At 41.0% G+C, this 11528-nt stretch overlaps 2 protein-coding genes across 4 annotated transcripts in view; both read right to left on the bottom strand.

The window, feature by feature from the left end:
• Positions 1-3398, bottom strand: part of LOC117471940 — an 8130-nt gene extending 4732 nt beyond the window's left edge. For 2 of the 3 annotated variants that reach the window (XM_034117168.1, XM_034117167.1), the window contains exons 1-4: positions 3272-3398; positions 2702-3043; positions 2318-2572; positions 2140-2178 (exon numbers count right to left, since the gene is read on the bottom strand). In XM_034117168.1, the coding sequence (XP_033973059.1) occupies positions 2140-2178; positions 2318-2572; positions 2702-3043; positions 3272-3332 (697 nt within the window). In that variant the 5' untranslated portion in view covers positions 3333-3398. The remainder of the gene's footprint in view (positions 1-2139; positions 2179-2317; positions 2573-2701; positions 3044-3271) is intronic. The other variant, XM_034117169.1, reaches the window with a different exon arrangement.
• A 3631-nt stretch (positions 3399-7029) lies between these two features.
• LOC117471939 lies at positions 7030-8047 on the bottom strand. The gene is made up of 3 exons (XM_034117166.1): positions 7934-8047; positions 7363-7704; positions 7030-7235 (listed from the first exon to the last, which is right to left on the bottom strand). The coding sequence occupies exons 1-3, from the start codon at positions 7992-7994 to the stop codon at positions 7030-7032; spliced, it is 609 nt and encodes a 202-aa protein (XP_033973057.1). The 5' UTR covers positions 7995-8047.
• Positions 8048-11528: the final 3481 nt, after the last annotated feature.

The raw sequence follows: 11528 nt of genomic DNA, 5'->3' as shown, positions 1-11528 counted from the left end.
AGTTTCTGTTAATACAAATCTTAGTTAGCACATCCATCATGTATTCATTGACTGAGTCTTCATTTGAATGTCTTTCAAAAAAGCATTACGTTGTTAAAGAGGAAACTTTCTGCACATTTTCAGGTTCATATTTGTATGTAGTTTCTCTACTTTAAAGAGTCCTCTCCTGCTGATGTTCAGGTGTATATCAGTATGTAGTGTCTCTACTTTAAAGAGTCCTCTCTTGCTGATGTTCAGGTGTATATCAGTATGTAGTGTCTCTACTTTAAAGAGTCCTCTCCTGCTGATGTTCAGGTGTATATCAGTATGTAGTGTCTCTACTTTAAAGAGTCCTCTCCTGCTGATGTTCAGGTGTATATCAGTATGTAGTGTCTCTACTTTAAAGAGTCCTCTCCTGCTGATGTTCAGGTGTATATCAGTATGTAGTGTCTCTACTTTAAAGAGTCCTCTCCTGCTGATGTTCAGGTGTATATCAGTATGTAGTGTCTCTACTTTAAAGAGTCCTCTCCTGCTGATGTTCAGGTGTATATCAGTATGTAGTGACTCTACTTTAAAGAGTCCTCTCCTGCTGATGTTCAGGTGTATATCAGTATGTAGTGTCTCTACTTTAAAGAGTCCTCTCCTGCTGATGTTCAGGTGTATATCAGTATGTAGTGTCTCTACTTTAAAGAGTCCTCTCCTGCTGATGTTCAGGTGGTATATCAGTATGCAGTGTCTCTACTTTAAAGAGTCCTCTCCTGCTGATGTTCAGGTGTATATCAGTATGTAGTGTCTCTACTTTAAAGAGTCCTCTCCTGCTGATGTTCAGGTGTATATCAGTATGTAGTGTCTCTACTTTAAAGAGTCCTCTCCTGCTGATGTTCAGATGTATATCAGTATGTAGTGTCTCTACTTTAAAGAGTCCTCTCCTGCTGATGTTCAGGTGTATATCAGTATGTAGTGTCTCTACTTTAAAGAGTCCTCCTGCTGATCTTCAGGTGTATATCAGTATGTAGTGTCTCTACTTTAAAGAGTCCTCTCCTGCTGATGTTCAGGTGTATATCAGTATGTAGTGTCTCTACTTTAAAGAGTCCTCTCCTGCTGATGTTCAGGTGTATATCAGTATGTAGTGTCTCTACTTTAAAGAGTCCTCTCCTGCTGATGTTCAGGTGTATATCAGTATGTAGTGACTCTACTTTAAAGAGTCCTCTCCTGCTGATGTTCAGGTGTATATCAGTATGTAGTGTCTCTACTTTAAAGAGTCCTCTCCTGCTGATGTTCAGGTGTATATCAGTATGTAGTGTCTCTACTTTAAAGAGTCCTCTCCTGCTGATGTTCAGGTGTATATCAGTATGCAGTGGCTCTACTTTAAAGAGTCCTCTCCTGCTGATGTTCAGGTGTATATCAGTATGTAGTGTCTCTACTTTAAAGAGTCCTCTCCTGCTGATGTTCAGGTGTATATCAGTATGTAGTGTCTCTACTTTAAAGAGTCCTCTCCTGCTGATGTTCAGGTGTATATCAGTATGTAGTGTCTCTACTTTAAAGAGTCCTCTCCTGCTGATGTTCAGATGTATATCAGTATGTAGTGTCTCTACTTTAAAGAGTCCTCTCCTGCTGATGTTCAGGTGTATATCAGTATGTAGTGTCTCTACTTTAAAGAGTCCTCCTGCTGATCTTCAGGTGTATATCAGTATGTAGTGTCTCTACTTTAAAGAGTCCTCTCCTGCTGATGTTCAGGTGTATATCAGTATGTAGTGTCTCTACTTTAAAGAGTCCTCTCCTGCTGATGTTCAGGTGTATATCAGTATGTGGTGTCTCTACTTTAAAGAGTCCTCTCCTGCTGATGTTCAGGTGTATATCAGTATGTAGTGTCTCTACTTTAAAGAGTCCTCTCCTGCTGATGTTCAGGTGTATATCAGTATGTAGTGTCTCTACATGTCTCCATGCTTTAATGTTCAAAAAGCTCTTTATTTTTCTCATACTGCCTGTGCTGCAGCACCTCTTTTCACCCTCTGTCTGAAACCAGAGCCCAGTCTGCTCTGATTGGTTAGCTGTGCGGCTCTGTTGTGATTGGTCAACCGCTTGGAGATATACTGTACTTTATATATTCATATTAGAGAGTGTGTGTGTGACAGAGAAAGAGAGAGGTAGAGTTACTACCTGGTCCTTTTGAAACGTTTATCCCTCTTGATGTGCTTCCTTTTGGTGAGGATGATAGGAAATTACAAAACAAAACGCAACACAAGGGGATACAAACAAACTTAACATCAGAAGAGACTATATGAGACATAATAATGTAATCTCTAAACTTAAAGATAATCAAATAAATCAAATGTACCCGTTTGCTGACACGAGGACTTTGGGCCAGCATCACACAGCAGAGTTTCTCCAGTTCTAGGATCTGTCACGTTACACTTCAGCAAGTTTTGATCAAGATGAGAAGCAAATCTCACCCTGGATGAACAGGCAGTTGGTGTTATCTCCACGTCACTCTGATTACCCTCGTACACCCATTTCACTGTGTGTTTACACTCTCCATATGTCGACACAGCGCAGAACAAGGTGATCATATCATTTTGTTTATCTTGAGTCACTGAAAATAGAGATAACGTGAGAGAAAGACAACAAGAGTATAATTAACTTCACCACTGTAATCATCATTATTGTAATAGTATAGTATATTGACAGTATGAGAGGAAAAAATGATGATGTTTATACTCACTGTTAATAACAGACAGAAGAACCACAAAGTCTGCACCTTGTTGTTTTTGTCCTGATCTGTTGTACTGTCTGCAGGAGTAACGACCAGCATCCTCAGGTGTGACATTTTTTATAAACAGAGAACAGTTTTCTGTAACACTCAGTCTGTCTGATTTAGCTTTGGGAATCCCATTTCTACCTATCTGTCCAAGATTAATCAGCTCTATTACTGTTGCCCGTTCATACTGACTGTGGAGCCAGGTTGTACTGTCACATTTGTGCTGATGTTTTATCACATGTTCACAAGGCAAAGTGACACTATGTCCAGCTCTGACAGTGAGGGAGGAATTCTGTCCAGTCACTGCTGTTAAAGATAAGAGAAAAGAAAACATTGAAAACAGTTTCTTTATAGTCATGTGATAGGATGATAATACATAAACAAACATTATCAAATGTCCCTTCTCCAAGAATTCAGTCATTACACTCTGTTCAAAACAAACAGCAAACTTGGCCCTTCACTCAAATCAGTTTTAGTTATTGAAATACTTTAAGTAAAGTTTCTTTAGGTCATGTATGTGTTCTTCATCCTTACCTGTAAACTGAAGCAGCAGTATCACCACTAAAGTCGTATTAATCCGTCTGAATTCAACCATCGTGTCTCTGCGTCTCTGTCTCTCGCTCTCACGCCCTCAACTGACGTCTCTGAACTAATGACTCTGTAGAAGAGAGAAAGATGCACTTCCTGTTTTAAATAAAATGTCACTTCCTTTTTGTGAGTCCTTTTTTTAATCACTCTTTTAGTGGTTGAATTGGTAAAAGACAGATCAGCTTTTTATCTCAGTGAATGTAGATATCTGAACAGCTCAAACAGATGTGGTTCAGAGTGGATATAAAAGACACATTTAACAACATTAGCTCTAGGGTCAAAATGTTAATAATCCCACAGAAGGAATATTTATAGTATAATCTGAGACCTGAGTGTTTGTGACGACTTTACTCACCCACCCACCCTAACCACATGACATTTCCTGTGTATCGTGGTGTTTCAGAGTCTCATACTTTCCGTCTATAATCACAACCTGTATTCACACAGTGCTATTGAAATGCTATTCCACATTTCCAAACTTTCTGGGGATAGTATTTGCAAATTAAGAAGTAATTCTCAATGCAATGGAAAATTGAAGAGACCACAAGGAGCAAAGTGAATAAAAAATGCACAGAAAATATTAACATTACTACAACTTGCCTTCTGACTAACTTTGCTGTATGAAACCTTCAGACACACTGATATGTCCTGATAAGGAGATTTAGTTTTTTAGTATCATTAATTCAATGTTTTTCTGCATGTCATTCGTGGCAATCATGATGTCCTAAAAATACAAGAGTACTTTTCTTTTGAGGAAGTTTAGTTGCAAAAACATTTGTGCAAATATGGTGCTAAAATACAGCTCTGCATGAAAAAAAAGTGATGTTTACGAGGCACATAAATGCTACGTGACTCAAACTCCCCGCCCACCAGCATTTGACGCCCATGGTGCAATATGGTCATAGTGGGGGAAATTACTAATGTTTTAGTGGTTTGAGAATCAGTCGCTTCTTCAAAGTGGCTCAGTGTTATTTCCGGAGAACTGATGGGGAAGTGTTTCTGTGAGAATGAGGGCAACGGCAGCAGCAGCAGAGCTCTGGAGGTGATGAGCAGACAAATATCACACGTCATCATGTTTGTTCACACCCTGTAAGAACACAATTGGTCAGAATATTAACCAATATCATTAGATGGCTTTGTGGGCAGTGCAGAGGGGGAGCGAAAAAACTAAACAGAAGTTCACTCCTTGAAACTCTGAACGTCTGTTTTCTATTATAGTCAGATCTAAAGATAACGGTATGGACGGTTTTAATATTGTCTCTCTAACAGAAATGCTTACATGTCAGTATGCTATTTTTGTAACTATGCTCCATGGGTGTATAAAGAGAAATGTATACAGAGTTGGAGGCGGGACCTTGTTCATTGTTATGAGAGTTGGTATGTTTCACATGAAGTCAAAATGGCCTGCCTCTCGAGGGATTAGTATTCGTATCTGGGCCAATAGAGAGTGCACAAATGCTTTTTACTTAAGCCCCGCCTCCAATCTGCAGCTTCAAGGCCAATCTCGTCTCAGTCAAATGAATGGAGAGGTTTAATAACTCTGGATTCAGCTTTTAGCACATTTTGCAACTTTTAGACCCTAGTGATTTAAATAAGGGCTATAAAAGTGTTCGTACTGGGTAGTTGATTAGTTTTTATTTTAAAGATCTGCAGATATACAGACGTCCAGTGGCGGCTGGGGGAAAATATTTTAGGTGGGGCTGTGGAAATGGTGACCAAACCATACTAGGCGGGTCCGGGGGGATGCTCCCCCGGAAGAAAATGTTGAGAAATGACCCCTTAAATTATGACTTCTGGTGATGTTAGAGGGGGGGGGGGGACGACGACGACAAATTGAGGCTTACAAATTGAGGCTTAAAAATATGAGATAATCCATAATCTTCAGTGTGGTTAGCTATGAATCTTCCAAAACGTTCAAATACCTTGTCCTGGACATAGTTTCTACAGTATAAACTGTGCAACAGTACAGTAGGCCCACACAAACTGCAGAACACTGGTGCTTTGGGAACACTCAAATGATTTAATTCCCATTTAAAATCAGGAGACTAAATATGAACATTATATGTGTGTGTGTGTGTGTGTGTGCGTGTGCGTGTGTGTGTGTGTGTGTGTGTGTGTGTGTGTGTATGTGTGTGTGTGTGTGTGTGTGTGTGTGTGTGTGTGTGTGTGTGTGTGTGTGTGTGTGTGTGTGTGAGAGAGAGATGGAGATCTTTAGGTTTAAGGAAGGCAGAGGATGCCCTCAACAGGCCAGTTAGAGAACTACAACATCTGGAGGAAAAGAAGGAAATAAATTAAATAAACAAATCGGGTTGGTCCGGTCCAAGGTCTTTAACCAACAATTTCTCTCCCAAACTTCTCCTTTCAAAAGGATTTGATAGTAGTGCTTGGACGGAATTGGGTGGGGACCGAGGTCCGGAGTCTCCACCTGCACACGCAGCCATCCTCATCAACTACTGATACGCCTTGGATACGATTCCAAACAACTCACAGACGCTCAGGGCGCTGAAATTGGCGCCCTATGACCATCAGATCTGACGACGCTGATTGGCTGAAATTATGTTTCGGCGGCATAGTTTACAAATAGCAACAGTCAGCAATGTGTTGGCTGCTGCTGCACTGGCTGAGGGCTCCTTTCTTAGCGCCCAGACGAGAGAGGGTAATGATACACGCTGCGGCCAGGCAGGAAACATGTGACTTATTAGTAACTTTAGACATCGTAACACAATTTTAAACGAGATTTTATTGTAGATTATACATTTTACTGATACCAACTATATAATATTTACCTTGTTAATTAAAAATAAAAATGATATATATTTTTTTAATATATTTTTTATTTTGAATGACAATCAAACATGTGGGAAGAGGGGGGGCGGCGCCCCTATGGGCTTGCCGCCACTGCAGACGTCTCTTTTCCAATGTAAGTCAATGGGAAAAGGATTTTGGGCCCAATGATGTCACAGACTGACACAGAAGTTGGCCACTACCAAACATTTGTTTCAGCAGCGTTTCCCCAGTCTTACCCCTAGATTCCACCGGGTCCGTCTGCGGCGCGTTACGGGCGCGTTACGGGCGTGTTACGGGCGTGTTACGGGCGTGTTACGGGCGCGTTACGGCTGCGCCGCGGTGCTCACGGCGATCGCGGCCACTCTAGTCAATGGGTGCTATTCCACCACATGCGGCGCGTTACGGCTCAGAAGCGTCCCAGAAGCGTCTCGGCGCAGGGCTCCTCTAAAATTAGGATCGAATCCTATTTTTGTCGCGGCGCAGCCGTAACGTAAGGTCGGGCAGGCAGGAAGTGGAACGTTCAGAGCTATATATACACACACACAAACTAATTTTGCAGACCCTATCCCTCCGTAGTCTTTCAAGTAGGAGGAGAAATGCCAGCGTTCTCCTCCGGTTTACAGGCACTGTGTAAATTATATATATAGAATAATTATGATGATGAATGCATTTTTTTACCACTAAAATACAGCACACATCTTTGATTCATGTCGTTTATAACTGGAATATTACAGTTATTATTAACTTTGTCTGTACAAAGTAGCCTGTCCAGGAAATATGCCCAAATCAACAAAAACTGCGAGCCGGCAGGCAAGACGCTCCGCTTCTGAAATGCTTCTGAAACGCGCCTGGTAGGGTATGACGCCGGAGGAGGTCGGACCAAAACTGCAACGCGGCGCAGACGGACCCGGTGGAATCTAGGGGTTAGTATCTGTCACGTTACACTTCAGCAACTTTTGATTAGGATGAGAAGCAAATCTCACCCTGGATGCACAGGTAGCTGGTCTTATCTCCACATCATTCTGATTACCCTCGTACACCCACTTCACTGTGTGTTTACAGTCTCCATATGTCGACACAACGCAGAACAAGATGATCATATAATTTTGTTTATCTTGAGTCACTGAAAATACAGATAATGTGAGAGAAGACAACAAGAGTTACATTTACTTTTCCACTGATATTATAATTATTGTTGTGTTATAGTATATTGACAGTATGAGAGGAAACATTATGATGTAAATACTCACTGATAATAACAGACAGAAGAACAGGAAAGTCTGGACCTTGTTGTTCTCCTGATCTGTTGTACTGTCTGCAGGAGTAACGACCAGCATCCTCACGTGTGATATTTTTTATAACCAGAGAACAGTCTTCTGTAACACTCAGTCTGTCTGATTTAGCTTTGGAAATCACATCTGTTTTTTTCTTCCCAAGATGAATCAGCTCTATTGTTGTTCCCCCTTCATAACGACTGTAGAGCCAGGTAGTACTGTCACATTTGTCCTGAGGTTTTATCACATTTTCACACAGCAAAGTGGCACTATGTCCAGCTCTGACAGTGAAGGAGAGGGAAGTTTTTCCAGTGACTGCTGTTAAAGATAAGAGAAAATAAAAATGTTTAAACTTTTTCTTTATAGTCATGTGATAGGATGATAATACATATAACTAACAGTATCAAATGTCCCTTCTCCAAGAATTCAGCCATTACACTTTGTTCAAAACAAACAGCAAACTTGGCCCTTCACTCAAATCAGTTTTAGTTATTGAAATACTTTAAGTAAAGTTTCTTTAGTTCATGTATGTGTTCTTCATCCTTACCTGTAAACTGAAGCAGCAGTATCACCACTAAAGTCGTATTAATCCGTCTGAATTCAACCATCGTGTCTCTGCGTCTCTGTCTCTCGCTCTCACACCCTCAACTGACCTCTCTGAACTAATGACTCTGTAGAAGAGAGAAAGATGTACTTCCTGTTTTAAATAAAATGTCACTTCCTTTTTGTGACTTTAGTCCTTTTAGTAGTATTTGTATTTGATAGTATTTGCAAATTAAGAAGTAATTCTCAATGCAATGGGAAATTGAAGAGACCACAAGGAGCAAAGTGAATAAAAAATGCACAGAAAATATTAACATTTGTACAACTTGCCTTCTCACTAACTTTGCTGTATGAAACCTTCAGACACACTGATATATCCTGATAAGAAGAAAATATGTTTTAGTATCATTAATTCAATGTTTTTCTGCCTGTCATTCGTGGAAATCATGATGTCCTAAAAATACAAGAGGACTTTTCTTTTGAGGAAGTTTAGTTGCAAAAAAATGTGTGCAAATATGGTGCTAAAATACAGCATTGCATTAAAAAAGTGATGTTGACAGAGCACATTGATGCTCACGTGACTCAAACTCCCCGCCCACCAGAATTTGACGCCCATGGTGCAATATGGTCATAGTGGGGGGAAATTACTAATATCTTAGTGGTTTGTGAATCAGTCGTTTCTTCAATGTGGCTCAGTGTTATTTCCTGAGAACTGCTGGGGAAGCACACAATCAATCACCCTCAGATTTTGAGATACCCCTACCCGAGGTAGAACAAATGACAACAATGATTTTTATTATCTTTAGGGTCTCCCATTAATGAAATTGATTGTTGTCAAATTTTAGTTTGGGGGAAAACATTTTTTTTGGTTGTTCTTTAGAACTACCCCAATCCCTGAAAAAGAGCCAATTAGACCAGGCCGAATATGGGAAAGGTGAAAAAAAAGCCCATAACTTGAGAATGATCACTCTTTTCCTCTTCAGATTTGCTGAGGTATGAACCAGGTGACTGTCCGACATCACCAAATAGTCAGACAATTATTTAACTAAAAAAATACTGAATTATAGTCCTGTAATCTTAGCTTTAGTTTTGACGGAAATTGTACTTTTGGTGATAGGAACATAGGACTCAATCACTTTTCTCTCAATTATCAGAAAAACAGAAATCCCTAAAAAATATACCATTACTGAATTGTCTAGGGTGCTATTGAACACTAACCAGTAGTTGTATGGAAACTACTTCTACTACTGTTCTATTGCAAATGAGATTTGGGTGTAGTCATATTCACCTGTTAAGCCCGAGAGACCCTGGTACCGGGGCACTGCCGCAACATCTTGCAGGAAACAGTGTCTGAGGGCATGTCCATTTAAAGCTCCCATGTCATGCTTTTCCGGTTATTACCCGTCCCCTTGTGTGTTATGAAGGTTTGTATGCATGTAAACGGTGTGCAGAGTCAAAACCCTCAAAGTACACCCTGTAGCGAGTAAAACTCTAACACAGAAAATACCTCCCCAAAACGCCTCGTTGGAGATACGTCACTGCCCATTTGAGTCTTCCATTTAGTTCCGGGTACGGCATGATGTCATGCGGTACCCGGAACGAAATGGACCAATCCCGAAGAGCTATGGCCACACAGCCAGCGGCGCTGGCCGCACCCTCTGCCAGCCTAACATTTACTGTTGGAAGCTCTGGTTCAGTTCACAATCGATCCAGTCATGCCACTGCCAAGGACCTGTTTCCTGAAATGTGAGGAGAAATCTGAGCTGTTTGTCCTACCGACGGAAGAACCAGTCAGTGGTTGAAATTTCTTTTTAACACTGTTCTTTCAGAGGTTCGAAGAACCGGCATTTCACAGACGGAAGCTTCCAAAACATTGCCCAGTTTGAGGCCGGATATGCACAGCATTTGAAACTGAAGGACGATGCTATTCCGAGTTTGTTTGGACCGTTTGGAGCAGGGGAAGATTCGGGTACACAACCTGTAAGTTTGCATTGTTATTTGTGTATTTATCAAACAAGGTATCTGCCACGACTGTTTAAATGTGTAAACATGTTTCGGACTGCTAAGCCAGTGCTCACTGTGCTAACTAAGTTGCTAGCGTTTCCATATCAACTCTAATATCAGCAGATGGCCTTACATACATGTATCTCATAGCAGGAGAATGTCTGCATTCACACATGAAATACTCATAGACCGTATACTCCGGGTGATTTGCCGTACGGTCAGTCGCGAAACGTAATTACATTATAGCTGGCGTAGTATGTATGCTACCGAGCTAAACAACAAGGCTACTAACGGCCCGTACACACAGCAGCGTTAAAAAAAATCTTGGAACGCTTCTGCCCATTCACTTTGAATGGGGTAAGAGCTAGACATGAGTTTGCTCTGAAAAACATTTTTTTTATGCCAGCTACAATGAATGTAGCAGACTACCCATATAAGATTGCAATTGTAAACATGTGCTTGATAGCCTAATATGAACCACTATCTGTTGTTCATAGTATAGAAAAGCATATTGAACAACTGAACAACTAGCAAACGTAGATTAGCATTGTAATCCAGCTGGCAAACTGACGAACATCAAACAACTACGTTTATTAGTCCGCTCACAGACCCCCAAAGGACTGTACATTACAGTTAGCTTTCCTCCGACGCTGATAGCATGTATAGCTAACGAGGCTAGCTATACATGCTAGCGGGAAACATTCTATGACCGAACGTAGCAGACTACCCGTATAAGATTGCAATTATAAACACGTTATTGCTAGCCTAATATGAACCACTAGCTTTTGTTCATAGTAGTTTTATTACTCTACATTATAGTTGCCGTTCCTCCGAGCTAGCGTTCATATCCTGTTAGCTACCAAAGTAAACAAAGCTAGGTTAGCATATTAGCTGGCAAGCTTACTCCACACTCCTACCACAACTACTACTAACGAATCTAAAACAACTAAGTTTCTCTAATATTTTGTGATTTGCATTTGATTTCGTCCAGCCAAATCCTGCCGGCCAATACATGACGGGACTACCGCACTGATGCATCGTCCTAAAAAGCCCCGGCTGCGAAAGGCAAGATGCCGACAACGGGGAGGAATTGATGATATACCGTGTATATATGTATATTTATGTTCATTTTGTACATTTCTAAAAATAAAGTTTAATGGAAATACTTAGTAGGCCTATCCTTTCTTCCCTGAATTATTTGCTCCTATAACATATCATTCATATATAGCAAACCATGATTTGATTTCTCATCAAACAGTAGTAGTTTATTACAGGTAAAAATAACTTACTCTTTGTTATGACCGGCTCGTAGGCCACAACGGAAAGACAAGGAGACATACACGAGTTTACAAAACCACGGCACATTTATTGTGGTAAATGCAGAGATAGGTGGTCGAGGGGAGAGGATCGCCGAGTTCGTCCTTCTGCAGCCGCTTTGGAGAGAGACAGGGGCCGCCGTGTGACTCCGGGCAGCTGGGCTTAATAGCACCTCGGCTCCGGCCAGGTGTCCGTGATCGCGCTGATTAGCCATCGTAAGACCTGCAACACACCTGCACAAATGGCCCTGGGGCCGTCACACTCTTCTATAACAACAG

This window comes from Trematomus bernacchii, unplaced genomic scaffold (assembly GCF_902827165.1).
Source record: "Trematomus bernacchii unplaced genomic scaffold, fTreBer1.1, whole genome shotgun sequence".
NCBI lineage: Eukaryota > Metazoa > Chordata > Actinopteri > Perciformes > Nototheniidae > Trematomus > Trematomus bernacchii.
The sequence above is the reverse complement of the archived record's forward strand: the minus strand, read 5'-3'. Positions and strand labels throughout refer to the sequence as shown.